Below are 26,518 nucleotides of genomic sequence, written 5' to 3' on the forward strand. Positions count from 1 at the left end.
ACAGGCAAGTACCTGGATGTTATGTAGGATCAATGTGACCTCAATGGTGAGCATACCGACATATGAAGCTAGTTCAATGCCCATCTTGCAGCAGAATATCACCATACAATCTTCTCCATCTTCAACAGACTGTTGACTCTTGCATTGGATATCTTGTATTTGAAGCTGGTTATATTGATTGGCATTGTCGGCTTGGCTGGAACCAACCTGAACTCCGTAATATGTTAAAGCAGACCCCTTCCCACCACCTCCTTCATGTTTTTCTGCGCCGGTTCATCATCCCGATTGGTATATATCGTACAAATGTCGCGAAGGAACTCTTCCACCAAACCTGCAGCATGAGGGGAATTTGAATGTGGCATCCCACGCATCCATAACGCTCAAACCGAATCGCACCTCCCAGAAACTTCCTGATGTGTATCTCGCCTCCCTTGAAACCCAGGATCCAAGACAACAAAGAAAAAAAGCCAAAGCCATCAAAGCCATATCATTTGTACTCCTATAACCTCTATGCGTGCTCCTTCATCAACAAAGACTTGGTATGTGAGAGGTGCTCAGATTGTGTTGTATATGTGCCAATCGAAGAGCTTGTTGTTCAACTCCGTAGCCAGCCGGTCGTCGTTCATCGTCGTGATATACAAGAAACGGGTGCCGTGAACCTCGCAGTTTCACACGGTTGGTTGTTTCAACCGTGCCCAAGCGAAAATGAGTATTAAGAGTTTCCGCGCATCCCGTTTCGTGGTGCAGCTGCGCCACTGAGTTCCCCAGCTGTGCCTGAGTAAATTTACTGCTTGCAAGCATCCGTATCGTATCCTCCATTATACATTTAAAGCCCATTTTGGCAACACAACCTTATACATTTAATTGCGTTGGTCCCTTGTCATCTGCGAAAGTTAATGATAGCAAGCTTATGAAATGTTAGTACATGGGGGTTTTTTTTTTTTTTTGGCAATATTGCATAAATGGAAGAAGAGACTTACTCTGCTATTGGAACCATAAGCAAGCTTCTGACCATCAGCATCCCAGCATAAACAGTGCTCATCTTCCTCGTCAGCATCTGTGTTAGCCTTGGGACTTAGCCAGCCAGGATGAACTGGCCTGCTCCAACTTGCGCGAGGAACGGCGTGGCTTCCGACTTTCCAAATCAAGACCTGTGTCGATGTCGCACCCGCGATGAAAGCGCCGTCCGGTGTGAAGGCGAGCCTCATAATTGGAGAATCCATCGTCAAGAAGCACTTTGGTTTGCTCTTAGGCATTCGCGCATTCCAAATAAGTATAGCGCAGTCGTCTCCTCCAGTTGCGATCAGTCGTTCGTCGTCAGCTCCTTGATGGGACTCAGGAATAGGTTGCCACTGCATCGTGGTAATAGCACCTTGGTGTGCAGAAATAGACCTTCGCTGTCCACTTTCATCCCATAACTAAATCAGTCAGCATCTCTGTTCAACAAGTGAACAAGGTAAAGGTCTTACATCAAGTATACCCTTGTCGCTAGACGTAGCGGCTAGTCTTGATCGTCCATCGAAAAGTACTTGGGTAAAGCTATCGTCCTCCTTGGTCTCAAATTTCCTAGCTTGAACTATTGTTGTGTCCGTACATTGCAGGCATAGCATAAGGTCGCCACCACACAACAAAAACTCTGCATCACCAGTCCAGACGGCATCAAGGGGCGTAGCCGCGATGTCGTGACCAGAAAGGAGATATGACAGAGAGTTCCCAGCGGGTGGGTAGTGTACGGTGACAAGAGCACCACCCTTGTCCGGCGAGATGGCGAGGAGTGCAGTGTTGATAGGGTTCCATGAGAGTTTGATGATAGGTGGCTCCGACACTTCCATAGACTGTAGATGCGCACCCTCAGCAGACCACACGTTGATCGAAGCCTGATTTTTTGAATCTGTGGCTACTGCGATAGCAGCACCATCTGCGGTCCACGACAGGGCTGTTACTGTTGTATCGCGGGGTACGTCACGGTCGAGCAGGGAATGGCCTTGGGGTGACACGTGATCTTGTCCCGGTTCAACGGGGCCCGCACGCGCGATACTCCAAACACGGGCTAGCGCATCCGTGCCAGCAGCCGCGAGGATAGACGGGTCTCTTGGGTTCCACTCGCACTGCAAAAGGATGGGAGCGTTGTCGGGTCCAGAAGGTGAAGATGGCGATGGTGTAGCTCCCCGACCTTGGCCTTCATTTTGGTCGTCCATCAAGCGAATAAATGTCGTCTCGGGAGCCAGCTCCTCAACCTTATCAACTTGTGTGCCCTGTTCAGGCCCGTCAGTTCGCACCATTGGCTCTGGTGCCTGTTCGCCCTCCAGAGGCGAAGGATATGCGTGATTGTCGGGCTGGTTGTCAATTTCCATAGGTGTCGTCACGGGAGCCGGTGCTGCTGTTGTCGCGGCTGCTGTTCCTGCTCCTGTCGTTGATGTTGTCATTGGACCTGATGCGGGTACCGGTGCTGCTGCCGGTGCATCGGCGCCATTTTCCAAACCATTGCTTAACCTTTGCCGCTTTGTCGCTGGCGATCCATTCGATATTTGCTGAGGTCGTTTTCTTGATAACTCCTCTTCGATAACCTCCTCCCCTTCGGCGTCTTCCTCCTCGTCCTCTTCGATTCTGCCCTGTGGGTGCGCGTCTAAAGGTCCGAAAATACCATAATGCAACTCTTCGGCCTCTTCCGCTGAAGCATCCTGAGGCAGCTGCACGTAGCGAATCACATTAGTCTCTGGCCGTTTTGGAAGTTTGTCCTTATCAGAAAGCACAGCCCAACTCAACTTGAGTCGGTGGTGGGGTGCATTGCTGAGGCGAAACTCTCATCGCATCCGAGGATTTTCAGGGTTACTTACCAGTTTCCGTGCATGCTCACGTTCGAGCGCGTGGTATTGGAGGCCGCGATTGATGACGGAAACCAATGCGTGACTCTTTACGTGACGCGCAAAAGCAAACTCTCTATGAGGCTGTTTGACGTGCCACTCCTTTTGAAACTTGGCGGCAGTCTCTCGGTAATCTGCGAAGAAAGTGAGGTTAGATTTACTGTGGCGCTATGATCGCGCAGAAGTGCTACATACTGCCTTCGAGAAGGAATCTATACGAGGAGAAAAACATGGTCAGCGCAAAGTCCAGCGAGTGCAAATGCCGTGGTTGTGAAGAACACGATGCGGCGGTTGGGAAGCCAGGGACGTAGAGTGTGGCGGTAGTGACGAACCTCCAAACAAGAAAGTTGACTCTGTCCGAGTCGAGGAATTCCTTAGCGACCATGGTCCAGAGGGCGCCGCGAAAGGCGCAGAGTCGCTAAAGGTCGCAGCAGATGGTATGTAGCAGAAATTGTAGCACGGATCAGTAAGGCTCTGGAAAGCCAAGCTATTTTTGAGGCGCAAGCGGATTATTCGATGTTGTTTATGAGGGTCGGACCAAGGAAAGGTGAGTAGTGAAGATGCAAAAGACAGATGAAATTCAAGGTTCCAGTTGGGGCGGTGGTGAAGTGGGTACGTACCTTTGGGCCGGTGGTCAGTGGTAGTGGTGGTCGGTGGTGGTCCATTGGATCTCTCCTCTGTTGCACGTCTGCCGCCCCTGTAAGCGACTCCCGTCCTAGTCCTAGCACAGCCCAGCAACGCAGCGTAGTGTGTGCAGCGCAGCGCTGCAGCCCACTGCAGCCCGAGATTCAATCAATGGTCTCGCTCTTGCTGGCTTCTCTTCTACGGCACTGTCTAAGGTACAGGCACCAGCCCGGTTAGGCTAGCCAGACTAGCACAGGATCAGGTCGCTCTGGTTGTGGCTCTCCCCGTTTCTGCTAGCTCGAATCAGTTGGGGTGATGCAAGGATGGATTGGATGGAAGGGTACCTTGTCTAGGTACCCTTAAAACGCCAAGAATAAAGCGACATTGCTTGCGCACGAGCTACGGGTCCTTTACGGGGAGCTAGGCACGGGGCTGACTGGGGGGGCTTTTGGTTTTGGAGGTACGTTCATGACCGTTCGTTTGTTGATTCATTCGTTCAATCCGCGAATGATAAATGGCCAGAACTTGCATCGTTACGAACCAAGGCTGGTGGCAGATAAGAAGTCGTCATATGCGCAAACCCGATGCCCTGTTCCTCGTCAGACACCAGAAGTGGCCCGTTGACAGCCCAGGTACAAAAAGACACCAGATGAGTCCGCCCTCAAAAGACACATAGAGTGGCAGGAAGCTAACTAACCCACTGAACGGCGGGTTTGAAATGGAAATGGCGCTAGCGAACGCCAAGTCGAAGCCTCGAAGGATGGAAAAACAGATGGACAGAACTGGACCTTCCATCCATCAGCGAAGGTTGTGGTTGTTTTTCTTTGACTGTGGTCGTTGTCTGAATATCACTGGGCACGTCCTCCAAATGTACCGGTACTTCGAGTAGTTGGAATGACCACCAATCGATACGTCGTGGACCTGCGGACAAACAGGGGTTCGGTGTGAGCATCTGAAGGTCCTTGAACCCGTTTGGGCCATGCATTGCGGATATTGAATGATCAATGGGCGAATGCAACCTCCAATATTAGGACTGTCGAAATAAACAGCATCCAGCGCCAACGCGAGCGCCAGCGCCAACACCACCCCCCAGCTGATATAGCGCAGTGCAGTGCCACCTTGAAATCAACGGTAGATTTGCCTGCCTGTCGTGGGTTGGTCGGTCGGCCATTCCATGGTCGCTTGCTAGGTTAGGTTTGTCGTCTTCAAGAGAGGCGTCCTCCCGTAAATGACAAGGTTTGGGAGATCATGCCCCTTGTTGGAGATGGTGACAGTGGCTCAAGATGAAGAGGGGGGTTTTTACCGATCTAGCGATGGAGAGAAAGACGAGGGATCGATGGTAGAGGAATATCGCTTCTTCTGCTTTTTCTCGTAAGCTCTCGTTTCGTTGATCTTTGTCTGTCCTGGCTTCCCTCCTTTTTGAAGAAATGGAGCAGGAAATGTTACCGCTCGTCATCGTTAGATTATGTACGCCCCTGCCGCTGCGAGTGTGATGGTGTTCCGTCAATGTTTTCCCCCCCAGTTTGTGCATGAGGCTTCTTGAATTGCCGGCCAATCATGAGTGGCTGGGTGTCTTAGTCACTGTTAGTCCGCGTCAAATGCCATGCCATGCTTCCCTCCAGGGCTCGGGCTGATGCATTCGCCTTTCCTCCCAAAAATCTGAGACGGATGCAGATCGGCCACGACAGGGGTCGTGTTCAAGCCTGTCCACCTTGGATCAAAGTACAGGTACTTGAACATGTGTTGGGTTTCCTTTCCGTCCCCCGCCCATCCCTTAACACACGCTTTACCTTTCTTCAACCCCCTGCTGCGCTCACTCCATTTCGAGGTCGTAATGTCACAATGGATCAAGGAACCGAGTCCAATTTGGGCTGAGAGAATTTGCGTCGCCTTGAACTTGGACGAGTTCTGACCGAGTTCAAGTTCTGTTGGACGGTGCTCTGTATCCATCGCAAACCTTGAGCGACAGCCTCTGGCTCCGTGTCAATCAAGCCACTACCGTCAAGACAACTCAATCCTCAGTCTGGGGAGGCGATGGATGGTTCAAGACAAGCCAGCCCACAATCGAAAAGAAAGGCCCACCAAAAACACCGCCCCGGCATGCTTGCCTGGCCTGGCTCCCACAGCTCCGGACGGACAAAGACAAGGATGTGACACCCAATGTCATCCAGTCCCGGTCGCCGGTCTGAGCATCCAAGTCAAATCAATCTCTGCGTGACATGACATGCACAACTCGTTGCGCTCACCGATAGCCGCCAGCCAAGTTGGCAGAGAAAGCAGAAAGATAATAAATGCAAAGCAGACCACGAAACGCAACAGGGCTGTCCGTCCACAGGCTACAAAGCATAGAGCACTGCCTGAACATGGCAGGGTTCCTTCGCGATTTGTTGGTTTCATTGCTTACTTGCTGGGTTGACAGCGTCATCTCTATACAGTACATCACTGATAAGCCGTGCGACTGCTTCAGACCCCTCGCAACGCACCATCTCATTCTCGTGTGACAACGACAGAAACTCTGGCCAGCGGTTGCCTACAGAATGTAAACCTGCAACACTTTGGCCGTGGCATCCCGCTCAGTTCATCAAAAAGTGCTTGCAGAAGTCTCGCCCATTATTACGTGGCAACATGTACTTTAGCTCATCCAAATGGGCCGCCAAGGAAGCCCACACAGCCGTACCAGCGGCGCCCTTGTCCAAGACTTGAACCACCAAGCTTTTAGCGGCCAAGTTGGAACAGATTGTTGATTCCAGTGATGTGGTTTCAACGTCCACCAAGACGATGCAACTTGAGAAACCTCATCGCCGTCACTCCATGACACAAAGTTGTGCGGGCTGAGAAGATACAACATACAACGCCCCCAAACACGTTGCGCCAAAAACGCGCTGATGCACGTCTTACTTTCCACCCACGCAACCCACGACAAACCTCCGAACTTGGCGGGTACCCGCACGTTTCGATTTCGACAAGGTCCCGTGCTTTCCTCTTCCCTTTTCTTTGCGTCAACAAGCACGGACTTTTGTGATTCCAGTAGTTGATTCCAGTGCTGATGCAACAAGAACAAAGTCCTTCGTTTGCTTTCCACGACATACTCTCAAACGGTACTTATCTGATCATGAATTCTCCCTTCAAAACGAATCCTCACTCGTTCTCACCACAACTACAATATCACGTGATATTCATTGTTGGAAAGCTCCCGTGGCATTCCCGAGGTCCTCCTTGACATTGTGCATCTCCCGTTCGGTACTTGGACCCTCCACCAACGCAACGCTGTCTGAGCCGTCTTGTCGCAAATGTCCGGATCTCAGGCCCGTTGTCAACACAGGCTTCTTAGACTGAAATTGTGATGTGTTGAACTGCTCCAACTTGGGGAACAGCGTCTGCTTCAAATGCTTGAAACATCAACATACAAATCGGCAAAATCCATGATCAAAGATGTGGCTGTCTTTGCTTTGCCCCTGCACGACATTCCAAAGTCAGCCCCACTGACTCCATGCTTGAGAGGCACAGGGGAACAACACATCGACAAGTTAAACGTTCTTGGCCAATCAGATAAAGTCTGGAAACTGGCTGCCTCAAGACATCCGTCGTCATCTTGTCTTTGCCGAAGCCCCCGAACCTCGTCCGGGTTAGACATCCATTCTGCCATTCAGCGTTGCAAAGAAGGTAATGTCGGTTACAATTGACCTTTCGCCAACATGCTTAATCGTCTTATTCGGATACATGGTGCTAAAAATGAATTGACGCGTTTTAGGATCTTCAAAAGTTAATCACAAGGTTTCAAGATCTGAATGTGGAGACAAACATGATGCGGCTACTTTCAAGACATTCGCACCTTCAAGAATCAAAATATGAAACAGCTCTGTCCTCTCGCCTCTCGCCTCTCACCTCTCACCGGTCTATGTCGTTCGTGGGGAGAATGGCACCTTCTAAAAAGAAACAATCAAGCTTATCCAGCAGCACAGTGAACTGGCTGGCCGGTATTGGTTGACCCTTGTTAATTAGAGATGTCCTTGTCAGGCCGGTCAGCAGCCATGACAGAAACCACTCGGAGTTACAGCCATGATCCGCTAGTGCCCACCCTTAGACGATGAAGCCATCGTTAGAGTTTGGGATTGTGCGAAAATTTCAGGTGTTTCATTTCAGCGTGTTGGGACACTCAAACGTACTATGTATGCCAGTCTGGATTTATGTCAATAAATAACCCTCATAGTCCAGATCATTTCTCCAGCCAAATTGCGAAGCCCCTGAGATAAAATCTAAGCATGCAGTGTAGATGAGGGGAGGTCTCATCAAAATTTGCTGATCAGGCGCCTATTGATCAGGGATCCAGACTCATTGCTACCTACGTACTACCCGGCACACCCCATGGTATCGGGAAAGCTGACCTCTACAAGCATAAGAGACAAAATTAGTTAGTCATCTTTAGCTATCGAAAGCAAGCTTTTAGGTTGTTTATTTTTGTTCTCTAAAGCTTAGACATTAATCTTTCTGTTCCCCCCTCTGCCAGACACGTTCCTACATGTGGCGGCCTTAGGCTACCCGTCGGACCATGCGCCACAAGAGGCGGTGCGAAACTATGATGAGGCTGCCAGTGACTGAGGCCAGCCAGCTTAATCCAATCTAAGGGTTTCAAAGGGGAATAAAGAGAAGGACAGATTTAAGAGACTACGTCAACAACAAAGGCTTGCGAATACGACAGTAGCTGCCGCCAAGAAAGACGTTCATTCCATTCATCAGAAGTTTAACGAATTACGAGTCGACTTGCCCATCATCCCGCGCCAAAAAGCCCGGCGCTTCTGATCCTCGGACAACCTCAACGAAGTCGGAATAAGAACCGACCTTGGACCCTGAAACCTAAATAAACACGTCACGATGCCGCCGCGAATAAATATTCCGCCCGTTACACGTATTCTCCTCATTGCGCTTCTCGGCCAGTCCATCCTCAGCGCCGCGATCCGGTATCGCCAATGGACAGCCGACGCCAACATCGTCATTCCCTACTTGACACTGGTCCCGCAGCTGTCCATTATCTATCCCTGGACGTTTATAACCTCGACGTTTGTTGAGAGCAATGTGTTTACGCTTGGTATCGCTGCTGTTACGCTGTTCCATGGAGGAAGATATCTCGAGAGAGCTTGGTCGTCGGCCGAGTTGGCAAAGTTCCTAGCTGTCGTCTCGCTGGTCCCCAACTTCCTGACTCTCTGCGTTATGGTGCTCTGCTTTACTCTTTCGCGCAACGAGAGCTGGACGTACGTATTACCTGACTAAAAATGTACCTTATGAGAGAGACTAACATGAATATATAGCTTGACCGTTATCGCAGGAACTATCCCTGTGCAAATCGCTTTCCTTGTCGCCTTCAGTCAACTCGTCCCAGCACACACCGTTACGCTCTTCCGCGGCGTCATATCTCTCCGAGTCCCTCGATTCCCGCTTCTGTACATCGGTCTGGTCTTCCTTTTGTCTCTGACCCCTATCCTCAACAGGGCTGCTCTGTGGCTTGCCATCTTTGGATTCCTTACCAGCTGGACCTACCTCCGATTCTACAAGACCGTGTTCCCAGACCTTGACTCTTCCCAAGATGCATCGCTCCGCGGTGATGCGAGCGAGACTTTCGCATTCGCCGAGTTCTTCCCCGGTCCCGTGAAGCCATTCGTCACTGCTGTCGCTGATCAGATCTTCCTGGTATTGGTGGCTATGCGATTATGCACACCGTTTGCGCAAGCGGAGGCTTCTCGAAACGATACCCGGATTCAACGTAATGCTCCTGGAGGTGCTCGCGCCGAGGCTGAGAGAAGGAGAGCTATTGCGCTCAGAGCGTTGGACCAGAGGCTGCATGCTGCGACAAGTAACCCAGCTGCGCAAAAGTCTTCTCAGCCTCCTAGCCGGCCGACTGGCCCGACAGTACAGAGCCAGCCTCAGCCAGCTACACAGACTGCTATGACATCGCAGCCTGGCCCCCTGCTCGGCGAGACCAAGTTCGAGCCCGATCATGACGATGCGAAGAGCTAAGCTTTCATTTTGTTACCAGGGTAGCATATGTGCAGTTCGTGGAAGTGGTCACTATATGATGTACGATTTGATTCAGGTCAGGTCTGTTGGAGAGATCAACAAAGCTGATCAAAAGCGCGGTGTTGCCAGCGGCGCTTGTAATAAACAAATGCATTGATGGATGATATAGGCACCTAGTGGAGCTCTGGTGTTATGAGGTTCTTCTCGGGTTTTCTTTGCAGTCTGTTACCATCCTGTTCTGTGTGTGATGGGATGGGATTGGGATTGGGATATCGTATATGTGCATGATAGATGTTTAGGTCGGGCTACTTAGATACAAATACTAAAACAAAGATACCATGAGCGATTAGGTCACCGTTACCCACAGTGTGTTTAAATACAATCTTTATTTAATACAATTTAATATACATGTTAAATTGATGTCGAACTGTCCATTGGTACAGGGTAACCTCTAGTCAATGCTGACCAATGACCTTGCTGCAATTAGCTTGTTGTCCTCCCTGAATATGAAAGCTGAGTTGAGTTGTGACTTACAAGTTGTGTCCTTTAAGCGTGCTTCACTTTCTCTACACGACTACAATAGATTCCTCTTCAGGCAGCTGACCCGTTGCCTTCTGATCTCGCAGTGACCCGAATTGGTGGCTCGATCAACTGTTTCACTGAGTAACGCACAGCGCAACTCAACATGGGTTGGCCATGGGAGTTCCTCACTCTAACCGACGATGAAAAACACCAACGTCGCCTAAGTCTCGATAAATACGCCTACATCGCTCATCTTTCTGCATTCGTGCCAGCGCTTTTATTCGTTCTCTTCCGTCTCATCAACCGCGTCCGACAGAGCCGTAACAGTGGATATCAGCAAGTTCCCGGCTCACCCAGCGCCAAGGCGAACCGACAGAGATGGATCTCCAGAGTTATAGGAAAAGGACCCATGATCAAGTGGTGGCTCGGCGAAGATGTCTGGTTCATGGGGAGTCACTGGGGTCAGCGTGATGAGTGGATTTTAGGTATTGCGTGGACTGCTTGGTTATTGGCCTTGAGTATTCATGGTACAGGAAAAGGTATGGTTTGCAAATCACCAGGGGAAACATCGCTGACAAGTCAGATTATCTTCATCTCACGAAACGGCTTGGAATTGTTGCGACATCTCAGATGCCTATACAGTACCTCCTTGCTCTCAAGGCGATCAACCCTTTTGCCTTTGTCCTCCGTTCATCTCACGAGCATATCAACCGCTACCATCGTGTACTGGGCCGTATCATCTACTTTCTCCTGATTCTTCATGCAATTCTTTACAATGTCTTCTTCATAGAGTCAGCAATATGGCTCAAGCGTTTCTTCGCTCCTATTGTCTTTGCAGGCGTTGCGGGCCTCATCGTCATGCATGCCCTCAACGGCACAGCCATGGCTCGTGTTCGACAGCAGTCATATCGAGTATTCTTCATCGTCCATCTTCTTTCAGCTTTCTCTATCCCGCCTTTGATCTACTACCATGCGCCATCGTCGCGGTTCTACATCGGTGAAGCAATTGGCGTATTCGTCGTGGACCTTGCTGTGCGAAAGATGATCACCATCACAGCCCCTGCTGTCGTCGAGGCGATACCTGGCACAAGCCTTGTCAAAGTATCTGCTACTATGCCCTCTCACAAGATTGCCCAATACGCCGCCCGTCCTGGATCACATATTTACCTCAATATTCCTCCAGCCTCTCGTCCCGGCACTGGCCAGTTCTCTGCACCACATCTCGTTTTTGAGTTTTTGTATAATCCATTTACAGTAGCGTCCACGAACCAAGAGACGGGCGAACTGACCTTTGTTGCACGTACGAGGACCGGCCCCATGACGAACCAGCTGCATCACCTCTCTTCCAGCACCAGCAGTGGAGCGTCGGCTGAAAAGGTCGAGCTTAACATTGAGGGTCCTTACGGTACTATAGGAAAGACGTTCAGCGATCTCATTACATCAAACATAAACCGTGTACTCATCGTGGCTGGAGGTGTAGGAGCGAGTTTTGCCGTACCGCTTTACCACGCTGTCAACGCGGAAAACTCCATTGCACATGTCCAGCTTATCTGGGCCATCCGCAGTGCCGGCGATGCTACATGGGCTTCCTCAACCCCTACCGGAAAGTCCATTCTCGATGATGATCAGGTGCAGCTATTTCTTACAGGTGACATGGGTGTTGCCAACGACAGTGATAACGCTGCCGGTGTTGAGATGAACGACATGGCGCAACAACCAACTCGCCCTGCCGTACGAAACAACAAAAGACCAGATTTCCAAAAGATCGTTGATGATACGTTCCGAAAGTCGCAGCAAGAAAACGTTGCCATTCTGGTCTGCGGCCCTACCGAAATGGTCAGAGAACTGCGCAAGAGTGTCATGCCTTGGGTGATGAAGGGACGTAATGTTTGGTGGCATAATGAAAGCTTTGGGTGGTAAACTAATAATATGGTAATACTACTGCTGTTGTGTCTGTTATTCAGTCTTGCTGTATATATGGCAAGAGTAGTCGACTTAATAAATAGCAAATAGAGGACAAGATGTGAGAACCGAAACGATTCAAATCCAGTCATTCCATGTCGCGCTTCAAGAGATAACTCGGCTCAAGAACTCAGAAGCAGCTGATGCATTACTTCTGTCTTGTTCAAATAGCTACTATTGATGGTCAGTGGTTGTGCATATGACCGACTGTGCTGTGTTATACCCAACCACGGTGAGGCTCCGCGGGTAAGAAGACAGGTTAGTTATGCTCCAAAGAGACTTACGCAAGGTCAAGATGGAAATCGAAAAGTAAAGCCCTCGACTAATAAGGGTGCTATGAAAGGTATCTAAAAGTAAGGCCGGGTATCTCGAGTTCAAACAACAGTGATACCTCATCCACAATCGGTTCTATGTATCACATAAGCCAATACAACACCGGCGTAATCATAGACTATACTATCAAAATCTATGCCTTCGCATGGTGCCCTCCACATCTAAAGAATCGTGGTATCTCTCGCAACTCTCGTCCAACAACGCCTCACCCATCTTCCAACTCAAAAACCTGAAAATGCACCACACCCCCTTTATCTAACCCCAGATAGGGATGCTACAGGTGCGTTGTAAATTCTAATACATAAAATGACAACAAAAACAAACATCGAAAACATTCAACCTCTAAGAAAAACTGCCCCTGAGTGGTATCATAGGAAAGGAGAATATGAACTTGTCAACTGTGGACATGATTGTCCTTGCTTGGCGCATGACTTGTGTAAGTTCACTGCCGGTACCTAGCCAGATGTGACATAATGTTCTGTACTTGAACTGCCGAGTCCCCATTAGGTGGTGCCCCATTTGGCGGAAGTTGAACCCCATAAGAAGCCCCGTAAGCGCCTTGAGGGGGCGGGGGTTGAGGTTGTTGAGTAGCAGGATTTGCTCCCAGGCTTCCAAGCAATGCATGGATATCAGCATGGGGCACTGCCGCCATCGGGCTGGTTTGGGGGAGCGCATGGTTTTGAGCACCACCTTGAACCTGTGCAAGCAATTGCTGCAGTGACGCGGGGTCAAGCTGGCCCATCATATTCGCAATGTTAGCAACGTTGACTGGAGCAGGCGGAGGTTGTCCGTATTGTCCTGGCGGTGGAGGAGCGGCGAAGCTTGCCGCAGGTGGTTGATAAGCGGGCTGGCCACCATATGGAGCAACGCTGTAACCACTGGCACCATACTGTTGACCATAACTGGGCGGGCCTGCTGATGCCTTTGCACGAAGAACAACTTCGGCTGCGGTAGGAGGATCCAGATCCGCATACTGGTTAAAGCGAATGTTGTTGGAACCGGCAGAGCGATCAAACGCCTGGACGGCAATCTTGGCCAGACTCTGCGCCCGAAGGTCGAGGTCGACAACGGCGTGCACCCCTTCCGCTGCCTGTTGCTGAACAACCGCATCCTTGGGAAGCTTGCTGGATAGAAACATAACCTCGCACCGCAAACCCCTCGAGGTGAAAGCTTGTTTCACCCAGTTGACAAATTCGCGATTGATTTCTTGCTGGAGGATGATCTGAACATCAGGGACATCGGCACCATATCTCCTTCCCGGTAGCTCAGGTTCACTTCCATGTCGAGGTCTTCCAAATGGGCTTGGGCTCCTTCGACGGTAATTGTCATTGTCATTACGACTATACCCTGGGGAGCGCGAACGCCCACGTCCGCGGCTGCCATCATAAAAGCCCCGATCACGACTGTACGACTCATCTCTTCCGTATTCACTACGATGAGGGGAATGGCCACGACTAGATCGGTAATCATCACGGACTTGATGGCCATGTCGCTCGTTCCGACGTCCATTGTCGCGGCTCTTGTTTTTGTCTGGACTGCGAACCCTTTCTTTTTTCGATTTGTCCTGGACGCGCGAGACTTCAAGATCTAAGGATGGGTTAGAAGCACAGTACAATAACATTCAAAAAGACCTGACTCACGAATTCTGCGTCCCTTGATTTCGATGCCTTGAAGATTGTCCATTGCCCGCTGTCCTTCATCTATAGTGTGGTACTGTACGAATCCATAGGCCGACTTCAGCGAAATTTGAGCAAGCCTTCCAAACCGGTGGAACAGATCAAAAACGTCACGCTTAGACACCTTATCGCTGGAAAGGTTGCCTGCAGAGAATATGTGGGCGCCGTTTTTGGATGCGCCAGAGGCGGATCGTGTACCAATGAAGATGCGTGACCCTTCAGGAAAACGGTCCCACTTGGCCTCTGACATGTACTGGCGCTCATCAGCCAAGAACTGATCCCACTGGCGCTGATATTCGGCATCTTGCACTTGATCAGCATTGTTAGGGATGGGCTGAGGCGGGTATGGAGGAGCATTCATGGAGGTGATGGCGACAGGCGCTTGGAAACCAGAGCCAAGCGGGACCGAGTATTCACCCAAAGCATCAGGAACTGCAACAGGCGCGCCAGCAGCAACATAAGTGGACGGCTGCCCAGGCGTCGGTGGCGCGGCAAGGCTAGAGGGAATGCTGGAATTGATGCCCCCTGGATGGTGCTGAGAGGCATACGTCTGAGGCGCTGCTTGAGACAGCGGAGGCCTCGGTGGAAGGGATGCTGAAGGCGGGAGATCTGAAGACGGATTGCTATACTCGTTGGACTGTTCACCTGTGGCAGACGGGGCAAACGATTCTGTGGTACGGTTGGAGTCGGCTGGCGCAATGAGATCAGCAACCAGCTTTTGAATGTCAGAGGCATTGGTAGAGCCGGTAGTGCTGCTGCCACTCAGTTTGGCTGTACTTGGAGACGGCAGATTGGAAAGCTGGGAAGTGGTGGCAGTCGCAGCGCCGGAAGCCCGAGCTTCAGAAGAAGCATTGGAAGCAGCTGATGCTGCAGGCTGGCGTGGCTGGGCCAGGAAGGACGGATCATGAACAGCATAGGAGACTTGCGATGGGTGAGAAGAATTGTTGGATTCTCGAAGTAGCGATGATACATCTTGTGGTTGAACGCCTCCGTCTTCACCCTCTTCCAGCCCAATTGGCGAATCAAACGTCTTTGCGTAATCGTCATTGCTGTCGGGAAGCTCTTGCTCGACCTGTGGCCGCGGCACTTGCTGGGCGACGGCATCTGCGTCGTCCTCGCCATAAGGGTCGTTGAGGCTGTCGTCATCTACGATATTGTCATCACCGGCCTCCAGGATGTGCTCATAACCAGGACCATTGTTGACTGAGCGGTTGGCGGCGGCGGCGGCGGCATCGGCAGCGGCAGAAGCGGCAGCGACCATGGCGTCAATGGTGTCCACCGTTTCTTGAAGCACGGGAACCGCCAAAGACGTAGCTGAGTGAACAGGCGAAGGGGAGACAGGGGAGAGGTTGGCAGTGGCCTGGATTTCTGCCTCGGGTTCTGTCATTTAATTCAGGCTGGAGGGGTGGGAATTTGGTGGGTAGCAGGATGAGGTGACCCTCCAGGTAGGTAGGTACCACTAGTCGCACAAACGACGCAAGACACAGGCGATGGTGCAACTGGAAATCGACGGGGCCGATCCTTGGATTAGTTAGTGAAAAACTGTTGCCAGGCGATGGCCTGGCGCAAGATGAGAACTGGAAGCGCGGTGGAAGGATTGAGTGGCGGTCAAAGCAACAAAGAATTGCCGGACAAGCTGTAGTTGAAGGGCCCAATAACGCGCAATGATAACGAGCCACAAAAGCCGGGCACGCTTACAAGATGGAGGTCGATAAGTAACAAAGAAGGGTCTTCCAGATGCTCACTCGACAGGGGAGCCAGGTGGCAGAGGCTTTTGCGACGTCGGAGCTTGGCTTAGTCGAACGAACCAAACGAGTTGTATTCTCCAGAAGAATGGGGCGCGAGCAGATGCACGTGAGAGCAGAGTTGAAAGAATAGTCGCGACACTGAAACTAGGGCACGAAGCTGGATCAAGAAGAGTTGATGGCGTTGCTGAGGTTTATTGTGGACGAGATGAGGAAAAACGGAAGGTTAATTTAGGTAGGCAGGTAGTTAAGGTAGAAGCTGGACTGGGTTTTGGGGTTCGATTGAGGCTGATCAGGCGCAGGTGTAAACCCGTAGTTAACAGAAGGCTAATACAGAAGAGGCAAGGCGGTCAAAAAGGCAGTGTCTGGTTTGCTACTGCTTGAGAATCACTATCTCAGCCACAGGCAAGCATTAAGCTAAAGCCAAGATTTCAAGGACCCAACCTCGATTGATATCAATATGAGACACTGATTTTATTGATTTTTTGTCTAACTGTGGGACACGTTAAGAAAGATTGTCTCTGTCTCATTCGCACAAACAATCTAGCGAGCACTATGTTCCATCGACAAGCCTTGGCAAGGCTTGTAGGCCTGAAAAGGATGCCGTCACAGGTGACAGCTACACCCTTTGCGCCGAGATTCAAAAGATACCAGGCTTTCGATGCCGACTTGGACAAAGATGCCCTCAATGAGGCTCGTTCATGGTACGAGTCATTTAATGCCTCACAGCTACCGAAAGGCAATACTATATTTGCTCGCTCCAGTGGACCAGGGGGGCAACATGTCAATAAGTACGTACGATCATGCAACACTCATGCGGAAATGAGGGTTCCAGCACTTACAAGCAAAAAGGACTGAGACCAAGGCAATCACGGCATATCCCGTAGGACAACTGCTCTCAATACTTCCCAAATCGTTACACCCCAGCATTCGCAAGTCCAAGTATTATACATCAACCAATGACTCTTTGACTTTTCAAGCTCAGGACTCACGGTCCCGAGATGCAAATGCAGATGACAACAGGAGAAAGTTGACTGACGAGGTTATGCGTATGTATAAAGAGGCCACGCCTGCAGAGACGAGTGTGGAAAAGAGGAAGAAGCATGAAGAGATGTAGGTTACAGTAGTCATCAGTTTGTTTATATGAGGTATTGTTGCTAACATCTGGATAGCGGCAAGAAATTCCACGAGTCGAGAATGAAGCAAAAGAAGTTTACAAGCGCAAAGAAGCAATCACGTAGAGGTCCTTCAACTTAAGTCTTCACTATTCATAACTGCCAATCCATAGAAAATGGCAGCATAGTATTATCTAGCGCTTACATCATGTTTGTATATAGAGTTGCTTATGGAAAGAAAGCATGGTGAGAACTCAGAATAAGTAGAACAAACCTCAGGTCGATGCTTGTCATCCAATGATGATGGACATTCCAAGAGCGATACAGCAAACCATCGACATCCAGATGTCTACAATCCAAAAATAGACTGCATGTCGAAGGTTTGTGGCTGGTCTAGCAACGTGACCAAAGTTCTGCGCCATTGGCTAAGTTCCTAGAAGTGAAGGGACGAGACGAGACAATTCAGACAGGACGAGATGTGTATTGATGGTTGTATTAGGCTTTAAAATTCATGTACAACCACCAAAAAAGCATTGCTGATCGTATGCGCTTCTCATAAATCGATATGATACGCTCGTGGTACGAATATCGTCATGGCTGTCACTACACCATGAGGTCAGCAATGCTGTCATCATCATCCAATCACTGAATCACGTATTGTCGTTATCTCGTGTCAAATGAATGCCTGCATTGCATGCATCAATCACGAGCCAGTACAATGAATATCAATTAAACAGATTAGGTTCTTTACAATAGTTCTTACAACCAAGATATAGTTAAGTAGTCAGTCCCCTTCTTCCACTTGAATAAATAGAAAGAAAACCCATCAAGGGTCCAGACTAAAAACGCCTTACATCCCTTATCTTATCCGTATTTCAGCTGGTTTGGGCCTGACTCAACCCCACCTTTTAGTCCTTGTCCCTCTCTCACGCACGAACTGACCGACCCAAACTCCCGACCCTTCATTTCTCCAGTTCAGTTCGGTCCAATTCAGCCCCATCAGCATACAACATTCGTACTGAAACCTTCCTCTCTCTTCTGCTCATCCGACGCTCAATATTATTGTTTCTCTCTCGATATTATCGACTGGATCTAACCTGCTTCAGAAGCGCATTCTTCTCCCTCCTTTGTCGCAGTCGCACCTCCCATCTCGCCTCAACGCTCTGCGGGGCATCGCGATCTCCTTCTTATCACCTCCCCCCTCCTCGTCCGCCCCGACCTCTTCCTCCCCGGCTTCGACATCACAATTCCAAAATGGATTCTGCAGCTCGTCAACAACCTCAAGTTCAACCTTGTAGATACAAGGTCGGCAAGACGTTGGGAGCTGGCTCCTATTCTGTCGTCAAGGAATGCGTCCACATTGATACTGGCCGCTACTATGCTGCCAAGGTCATCAATAAGCGGCTTATGGCCGGTCGCGAACACATGGTGCGCATCGCCTCATGATCCTCACCAGCATCATGCACAATATCTTTCATAGCCGTACAGTTGTCTTCTAACATTGAATGCGCAATGGCAGGTTCGCAACGAAATCGCTGTCCTGAAAAAGGTCTCCATGGGCCACCAGAACATCCTCACCCTTGTCGATTACTTCGAGACCATGAATAACCTCTATCTCGTTACCGATCTTGCCCTGGGTGGCGAGCTTTTCGATCGAATCTGCCGAAAAGGTTCCTACTTCGAATCAGATGCTGCTGACTTGGTTCGCGCTACACTGTCAGCTGTCGCTTACCTACACGACCATGGCATTGTACATCGCGATTTGAAGCCAGAGAACCTACTTTTCCGGACGCCCGAGGACAACGCAGACTTGCTTATTGCAGACTTTGGACTTTCACGAATTATGGATGAGGAACAGTTCCACGTTCTGACTACAACCTGCGGTACCCCTGGTTATATGGCCCCCGAGATTTTCAAGAAGACTGGCCACGGCAAGCCTGTAGACCTCTGGGCTCTCGGTGTCATCACATACTTCTTGCTTTGCGGTTACACTCCTTTCGACCGGGACTCTGACTTTGAAGAGATGCAGGCCATCCTCAACGCAGATTACAGCTTTACCCCTATCGAATACTGGCGTGGCGTTTCTGACCATGCTAAGGATTTCATTCAACGGTGTTTGACAATTGATTCCACGAAGCGCATTACTGCTCACGAGGCTCTACAGCATCCATTCGTCGCTGGCTTCATCAATGCTGAGGGCGAGAGTCAGAACTTGCTACCTAACATTAAGAAGAACTTCAACGCTCGTCGAACTCTGCATGCGGCAATCGATACTGTCCGCGCAATTAACAAGTTACGCGAGGCGCAAAGCGGTCTGATGGATGGAGCTCGTTCAAAGGAGCCCAGTCGGGGCGCAGCCCAACAACCTCCTGCCAACCGAAAGGTAGACAGCGCCATCTCCATTGGCAACAACCAGCCCAAGGACAGCGGCTATGGAACACAAACCGAAACTGACGTAGTTATGGGCAACACTTCAGCATCTAACGTCCCATCCTCGTTGCAGCCCGGCAACAACGGAAATCGAGTTATCGAAACTTCCAAAGGTCTCTGGAGCGGGTCTGCAGCGAAGAGGTAGAACCGGGATGAGGGCAGAGTGTCAAGTCCTGTGTCATATAGTTCCTTTTGGCAAGTCGTCATGTGAAATGACTGTGGTATGAATATGTGTTATAAGACTAGCGGTTCGAATACGATGAAATCACTACGGATGGAAGATACACAAGGCCCGTATGGTGCTGTGACTAGCATACAAAACATGAATGATATGCTTTCCATCACAGTACGCAACAGAATAAGGAGGATCATCGTTGGTTTGGATATATGCGCTTCCCGGACCAGGTCGCTGGCTTCTCGTTTGGAACGATGGGGACAAGGTTTCAGCACGGTCTTGATTCCCTTGCTTTAACTTTCCTTTGCCCCCTTTTTTTGCCTTTAATCATCGTTAGTATTTATACCTTGTTTTATCTGGTCTCGGTTGAGATGCTTCAGAGCAGATACCAGCCATAGCGCAGCTCATGCCGTAATCAAATTATGGAGAATGAGCCCTTTCTGTCCTATCCGTTTTAACTACAGGTTTCATCTGTAAACCATAGCTCTCTCATATGTGATCGCATCAAAGACGGTGCGCTTGACTTGCTACAGTGCAAAATATCACGGCACGCGAGCTAATGGAGCTATGACCGCAGATCTGGCGCTTTTCGTTGCCAAGCTTAACAGGAGCTCGGTATAGGCTTGGCGTTTCCTATACCGCCTTGGCCCCCAAAACAAGAGAGAAGGTGAAGGAATTTCACGAGCAACTACCTAGATTGAGATCGGCAATGGGATTTTCATGTCACGTAGGAGTCGACAGGTTTCTTGAACAAGTTGACTTACCAGGATGTTTCCAAGTTCAACAGTACCTTTGCATGCAGTGTTAGTAACGTTCAAATGATAAAATTCCTATACAGACAACACAAGAGCAGACGAGAAATAGAGACGATATGACGGTGACATTAATTGTCGATTCTTTAATTGCTAATATCTAGCGAATGGTATCTTTGGTATTTCTTTTCATTCCCACCAAAGTCGGCTCGCCTGCTTGCGCCGCCTGGGTTTTCTTCTCCAGGATCAACCAGGCTTGGGCAGCGAGCCGCTTATCCCTCCGTTCATTGTTTCCTCCTCATCATGAGTAGGGAAGCTATGCAAAGCTTGTCCCTCTCGAGTCGTCCAGGCTCTCCAACGAGCGAATCGGTGCATGACATGGCGTGATCGCATATCCATGCACATATTAACCTCCTCTTGTTTGTATACATTACTCTATTCAGGTCCGGTTTTGTCCTTCCGCAGGTATGCATTAGAAAGGGACAACGTTGGCCCCTTGAACCCATTATTAAAGGTTGCCGTCTGACCCTGACGGCCCTGCGCCAGAATCCAGCATCTGCCGTTGTAAAGCATCGCATTGCGCCATTTCGCTGTGCCGATGAATGCCAAAGTTGTTATCAGAAAAAAAGTATAAGGTCGAAGATTAAAAGGGTTCGGGCATTAAAATCGTAAAATCCCATTGGCGAGTTCCGTCACCAGGCGCGGGATGAGATCGCCTGGGGGTTTAAGGTTGTTATCACTGAATCGTGCTGATTACCTCGCCGCAACAACAACTTCACTCAACTCAACGTCTCGAGCAGGAGAATGGGTGTTCCAAAGCTGGTCGTCATCAAGCATGCCAGGGAGTGCCTCTTCGGACAAGGTTGGGCTGAGAGTTCCACTACTTGAGCCGCAGCTAGAGCTGGAGCTTGCAACAGTCCAACCGTCGCTAGAATCGGCGCGAGGGCGTCCCAATAGACCCATGCCAAAGTACTCGCCGTACTCCTCGTCGGTAATGGTAGTTTGGTCACCATATTCCACATATTCGTACTCCCAGCGGGTAATCTTGCCCTCTTGGCGGCGTGGTAGCCATCGTGCTTTGGCGGCGTAGAAGAAGCAAGAGGCAATCAAGCCACCGACAACCAGGTCAATTGCGTAGTGGTGGCTGAGGTACATGGTAGCCCAGCAAACCCAACCAGCATACATGATGAAGTAAGTGCGGAACTGGGGGAAGCAGTGAGACATGAAGAGAGCCTCGAGGACGGCGTTCGCAGCATGGAGCGAGGGGAAGGCACCAAAGGGGACAGGCGCTGTGCTGAAGTTGGTAGTGTAGAGGTCGATGCCGAAAATTTCATCGATGCGAGCCAGTCCAGCGGGTGATCCAGGCATGCCGTACGCAGCGGGTTCGAGGCCGTGCTCCATCTCATACCAAGGGGGAGCGCAGGGGAAGAGAAGCTGGATGGTGACACCGAGAATGCTCATCCAACCAAAGGTGCGTCCCCATACCGGGGTTGTACCAGGGGGGGCGAATACAAACATGAGCAGGGCGCAGACAACAGGGGCGCCAAAGTGGCATAGGCCGTAAGGGATCCAGGCGAGAATGTCGAGAACTGAATGTTGGTGGGCGGAGAGAATGCTCGACAGATTGGCACCATACAAGACGTTCTCGAGAGCGGGCAGCACGCGAACCCAGATGTGAGGTCGGTACTCATTAGGAATAAATCTGCGGTGTGTTAGTGAATGTGACGGTTGAAATGAAAGACTACAAACGTACCGACTACAAAAGAAATACAAAAGCCATGTCCAAATTGTGACCGATGGCAAGAAGAATTGGCGAGTAGCGGGCATGAGAAGAACCCAAACGCTACCCATGATGGCAAGAAGCTTGACTCCAGGAGCAGGGGGAGCGATCCAGAATGAGAAGAGAACAAGAAGTCCAACTACAGCATACTGAAGATCTGAGGTCCTCCAGTGATGCTTCTGAAGATCACGAACGCCATCCCAAGCATTGAAAGAGGTCTTAAGACTTGTGAGTTCTTCATTGCCAGGTCGCGATTTCGACTTGGTACGTCGTCGGCCAATTCGATATCTTTGAGGAGCGGTGTTGAGAAATGGTAGGTTGACATGCTCGGGCCATAGAAGCTGGAGCTTAGGCTTCCCCGAAAGGGTGGCAGAGAAGTCGTTCATGATGATGTTGAAATTGTTGTCTGGACGATGCTGGTTTGAAAGGGGGCTTGTTTGTTGCTGATTTGCAGTAGCGCAAGATAATGTCGAAGAAATTCGTAACGCGTAGTCGGTAACCCAATATGAATACCCAAAAGCTACCTCATATCCAAGTTAACCTAATTACTTGACTTGATCGCATACGACGAAGGTCGGGATGGTCGGGATGGTCGTCTGGAGCAATGGATGTCGAATCGCAGAGAGAAGGGAGGGAAGTAACACGCGACAGGGACGCCACACGGGTAAAGTGTAAAGCTTAGAACCTGAGGTCGTGAGGAAGGAGGATATGTGCCTTTTCAAGGTGCGAATCTGAAGACAAAACCAAGCCGAGGATCGAGGAGAGAGAAAAGGGAGGGAAGAAGAAGACGGAGGTGAGGAAACGGGAGTAGTAATATGAAGAAGTGGAGGGAGTGGAGGAGGGAATGATCGAGTATGATGACGAGGTGCAGGAAAGTTGATGCAGCAGGGGCGTGTCCGAGTGTACAGCAGGTAGGTACCTAGAAACGCCTGCTGAAAAACCAAGACTTTACAGTTGACTTTGCGACTGTTATCCGCTAAAAAGTTCAAATTTGACAGGGCCAGTCGCGCAGGACTTGGGCTTATGGGCGCTAAGCTAAGGAGTTGTCCATCACACTGACATTAGCTTAGGTCGTTCAAGGGGGCCCCGGGCCCGCAGCGCAGCGCAAGATTTTCCCTTGTCCTCATCTCAAATGAGCCCGGATGCTGCGGGAGGAGTCATCGCTACAAGGGCCTTGGGTACCGACCAGCCAACAAGCCTCAGCGGAGCCCTTCAAGCCCTGGTCCAGCTTGTCTCCATGCTTCGCTGGGCATCCATCCATGTGGATGACACCAGGGTCGCCTGGAGATTGCACTGGAGCCAGCGCCTAAGCCTGTTTAGCCCTTCTCTGACGCTCAGACGGAGCTCTTTTGTCTCTACTAAGCCAATCATTCACAAAGATGCAGTCAAAGTTGCTGACAGAGCGCGTCCGACAGACACCGCGGAGGAACGGGGTTTACGGCATCCCGAATCCAGGCGTATTACCGTAATTTCCTTCCAAGCTGGTGCCGAGACTAATTGGTGGGCTGAGTCGCGTGAGAACCGCCCTGTCTAACGACGCTGACTGACTTTCCGCGTATGTAACGCGAAAAGTATGTAATATGCGACGTTTTTTACTGAGCAGGAAATTAACTAGGCGGGTATGTAGGCAGACAAGCATGGCCGATCCTGAACTGAGCCTCGATCAAAAGACGTGAACAATAAGCCGGAACATCGCAGTTGTCTTTGTTATCGAGCACCGCCACAGTCATCGCTCTGTCTAAACTGAACGTGGACAAGAGGCAGCCCATGGAGAAGATCTCATACGTAGTACATCTCTCAGCCTTGGCAGAGCTGCTGGGCAACCACCGAAAGCATTAACGGTTGGTACCTTGGCAACGCAAGCGAACAGCGCTTCCAAGCAAGTCCACATTGTTTGAAGTCCAATTGATTCATCACTGTTCGCAGTCGGTGTTACAGTTGCAATCGTGGACTCTAGCTGCAAGCACATGGTATAGTTAGCTGACTCCAGGATCCGATTATTCAGTACCGTCTTCCTCCATTCCTGGTAGGCGAATAGAAGTCAACCCTGGTCCCTCAGCAAGACATAGGCCATATACTAGACTGCGCGCGTGAGCCAAAGACAGCACGAAACGAGACAAGAGCATACTGAAATCATGATGCGCTTGACTTATTGAATCGATTCCACTTACTAGTCGTTGTCTTTCTTTGATCAGGGTCTGTCGATGACGGTGGCTGGTTTCAACAAAAAACGTCACCATCAGAAACGGTCCCTTGACGGTGTCGCTTAGTTACAGCCCGATGTCTTGCTCGATTGGCAGACTAGGTAGCGTCATCGTCGTGGCACAGCGGCATGAGCCGGGGAACCTCTGGATTCAACGATTAGATTGTCTCAGTCCAATCAAAGATGTGATTAGAAAGATAGTAGGCGAGTTGTCATGTCATGTGCTCCTACGCTTGCAGCGCAAGATGATGACGATCCTCAGCTCAATCTGCCATGGCAATTGACAGTTGATTTGCATGCACTAATATCCCTCCGACCAACGACATCTGGCTGATGAAGGCGATGCAGACAGGACAGTTCAAACAGCTCACGCCCATGCGTTGGCAACATCCGTGCTGTCCGCGGTAGTATTAAATCCAACCTGACTGCAATTGAAACATGAAAGCGACCCGGAGATATCCTCAAAGGGACATTTCCGTCGAGGTCAGTATCTTGTTGGCTCAATGCCTTCCTGCAACGCTGCTCTCGCTTGATGGTGGTCTTGCTGCTAAACAGTCGGCCATGCCGGCGTAGTGACGAACAACGCAATGATTGTTCGCAGATGTCAGCAATCAATCAGTCAAATCATCGAAGAATGATCCTCTTTCAGAAGATAGCACAAAGATTCTCCACTTGCAAAGTTTCACAAGCCGCAAACCGAGATGGATGATGAACAATGAACCATTCAGATCAATGGAAAAAACAGGGATCTTTTTTATTTAACGCTAGGAAGGAGCTGGGGCCACTGCCTCTTTCTTGGTCGGGTCTCACTCGAGGGAGGAAGCGAAAAAGGAAGCACAGAAGGAAGAGAGCAAAAAATTAACAGCTGCCGTGCTCCGTACAGCCTGTACTTGCGCCAAATGTACCTTCCCTCCCGTCCCTTAGATTCTCCAATTCCGATGCGCTGCTAAGCCCGCGGAAGGTGTGAGTGGGATGATGGATCCCTAGCTGCTTTTCTCACACCACAATCTTGATCTCCAACAACCACTGTTTGCTCGACAGCTTCAAGTAAAGTACCCCTTGAGCCAAGATCACGGTGAGAAATACATCGACGTTTCATGATCATCACTGCACGTCTGGCTCCTAGCCGTCGAGCCACGGCAGCGGCGTAGTTAATCTCATGTTAGCGCCAAGCCATACACAACAGCTTCTCTGATGCTGTCAGCACAAGATCAATTGTTGCCGAGTCACCAGAAGAGAAGCCAATTTGATACAGTATCACCACTAATCGGTTCAACCGGCGCAATATCCTGCCAGCATGGAATAGCCATGTGTTCATAGCCTGCTACCTTTGGTCTTCCACTCAGCCCTGCCTTGGCGAGAAAGCCCATGGCGATCCGCGTAACGGTTTGAGGCGTCGTCCTCCAAACAATCAAGCCCCAGGGTTCGCTTCAGATAGACCCTTTTCACCAGCAGACAATAGGCGCGCGCAACCCTTCCTGCCGCCCAGGTCTCAGAACACATGCACGAGACAAGGGTTGCAACCCCACGAATTGTCTCTCAGATGAGAAATCCCGCTTCCTTTCAATCCAAGTTCACTCGGATGCAGCGGAAGGTTGGTCTTTTGCTGTTGGTTTACACAGCAAACCGTTGAAGCCTCTCTGGCTTTGAAAGTTCACCAACCAATAATGTCCTTTATCTGCGACAAGCCTCATCGTCATGAGATGGTGACGTTACTTTACCAAAGGGTTGACTAAGTTCAGACCACTTTTAAAGTCGGGAGCTTGTCCACTCCGGACGCCGGTCGGTGTCTGCGGAGTTTTCCTATACCGCGGAAGTTATAAACGGCCGCTCGGGTCATATTTGTCAATGCGAGGCGTTCGCTCCGGTGTGAAGCGAGGCGCGAATCCGTAATGCAACGAAATTGAGCGTGGAACCACCATCAGCATAGTCAATAGTCAGCTTGGTGGAGGACGCTCAGGGTCTGAAGAGATTAGGGAGGGTCTCCCGTAGCAGGGGTACGAAACTCATCCAGTCCTTTGGAGAGCTCTGCTATTTTGTCGCATGCGCAACGAGTTAACCTTGTTGAACTCGCAAACAAACCGATCGATACATTGAAACTTTCCTTGCAATTTCCTCGAACAGGTTTTCCGAGAGCGAGCCGCCTGTGCACGGCTTCATCTAAACGATCCCCTTACCACGACGGAAGAGCCAAGGTCGAATCGGGCTGGTTGGCCCAACTTTAGGAGATCGTCAAGGGTCCCCTACCTGTGCACGAGACATCCATAATAATCCACGATACGCTAGTTCGTCTAGTTCTAGTTGCCCAGAGAATTGGACGACAGT

The 26,518-nt window shown here is 50.2% G+C and overlaps 7 protein-coding genes across 7 annotated transcripts, besides 3 other annotated features; 4 read left to right on the forward strand and 3 right to left on the reverse strand.

The window, feature by feature from the left end:
- Window positions 1–880: 880 nt before the first annotated feature.
- Window positions 881–3,249, reverse strand: TBL1 (the record flags this gene model as incomplete). The annotated part of the gene is made up of 5 exons (XM_009260796.1): window positions 881–907; window positions 981–1,418; window positions 1,470–2,690; window positions 2,838–2,998; window positions 3,060–3,249. 5 exons carry the CDS (start codon window positions 3,247–3,249, stop codon window positions 881–883), a joined length of 2,037 nt encoding a protein of 678 aa, XP_009259071.1.
- Window positions 2,371–2,462: a microsatellite.
- A 5,111-nt stretch (window positions 3,250–8,360) lies between the features above and the next one.
- Window positions 8,361–9,500, forward strand: FPSE_07677 (uncharacterized protein; the record flags this gene model as incomplete). Its single annotated transcript, XM_009260795.1, has 2 exons — window positions 8,361–8,737; window positions 8,795–9,500. The coding sequence occupies 2 exons, from the start codon at window positions 8,361–8,363 to the stop codon at window positions 9,498–9,500; spliced, it is 1,083 nt and encodes a 360-aa protein (XP_009259070.1).
- A 685-nt stretch (window positions 9,501–10,185) lies between these two features.
- Window positions 10,186–11,942, forward strand: FPSE_07676 (uncharacterized protein; the record flags this gene model as incomplete). Its single annotated transcript, XM_009260794.1, has 2 exons — window positions 10,186–10,561; window positions 10,606–11,942. The coding sequence occupies 2 exons, from the start codon at window positions 10,186–10,188 to the stop codon at window positions 11,940–11,942; spliced, it is 1,713 nt and encodes a 570-aa protein (XP_009259069.1).
- An 817-nt stretch (window positions 11,943–12,759) lies between these two features.
- Window positions 12,760–15,380, reverse strand: FPSE_07675 (uncharacterized protein; the record flags this gene model as incomplete). The annotated part of the gene is made up of 2 exons (XM_009260793.1): window positions 12,760–13,904; window positions 13,958–15,380. The coding sequence occupies 2 exons, from the start codon at window positions 15,378–15,380 to the stop codon at window positions 12,760–12,762; spliced, it is 2,568 nt and encodes an 855-aa protein (XP_009259068.1).
- Window positions 15,207–15,249: a microsatellite.
- A 1,139-nt stretch (window positions 15,381–16,519) lies between the features above and the next one.
- FPSE_07674 (uncharacterized protein) lies at window positions 16,520–16,995 on the forward strand (the record flags this gene model as incomplete). Its single annotated transcript, XM_009260792.1, has 3 exons — window positions 16,520–16,529; window positions 16,719–16,851; window positions 16,911–16,995. 3 exons carry the CDS (start codon window positions 16,520–16,522, stop codon window positions 16,993–16,995), a joined length of 228 nt encoding a protein of 75 aa, XP_009259067.1.
- Window positions 16,996–18,107: 1,112 nt separating this feature from the next.
- Window positions 18,108–19,428, forward strand: FPSE_07673 (uncharacterized protein; the record flags this gene model as incomplete). Its single annotated transcript, XM_009260791.1, has 2 exons — window positions 18,108–18,281; window positions 18,373–19,428. The coding sequence occupies 2 exons, from the start codon at window positions 18,108–18,110 to the stop codon at window positions 19,426–19,428; spliced, it is 1,230 nt and encodes a 409-aa protein (XP_009259066.1).
- A 1,535-nt stretch (window positions 19,429–20,963) lies between these two features.
- On the reverse strand, window positions 20,964–22,376 carry FPSE_07672 (uncharacterized protein; the record flags this gene model as incomplete). Its single annotated transcript, XM_009260790.1, has 2 exons — window positions 20,964–21,912; window positions 21,964–22,376. The coding sequence occupies 2 exons, from the start codon at window positions 22,374–22,376 to the stop codon at window positions 20,964–20,966; spliced, it is 1,362 nt and encodes a 453-aa protein (XP_009259065.1).
- Window positions 22,377–22,747: 371 nt separating this feature from the next.
- Window positions 22,748–22,832: a repeat region.
- Between the last annotated feature and the right edge of the window lie 3,686 nt (window positions 22,833–26,518).

Source organism: Fusarium pseudograminearum, chromosome 1, assembly GCF_000303195.2.
Source record: "Fusarium pseudograminearum CS3096 chromosome 1, whole genome shotgun sequence".
NCBI lineage: Eukaryota > Fungi > Ascomycota > Sordariomycetes > Hypocreales > Nectriaceae > Fusarium > Fusarium pseudograminearum.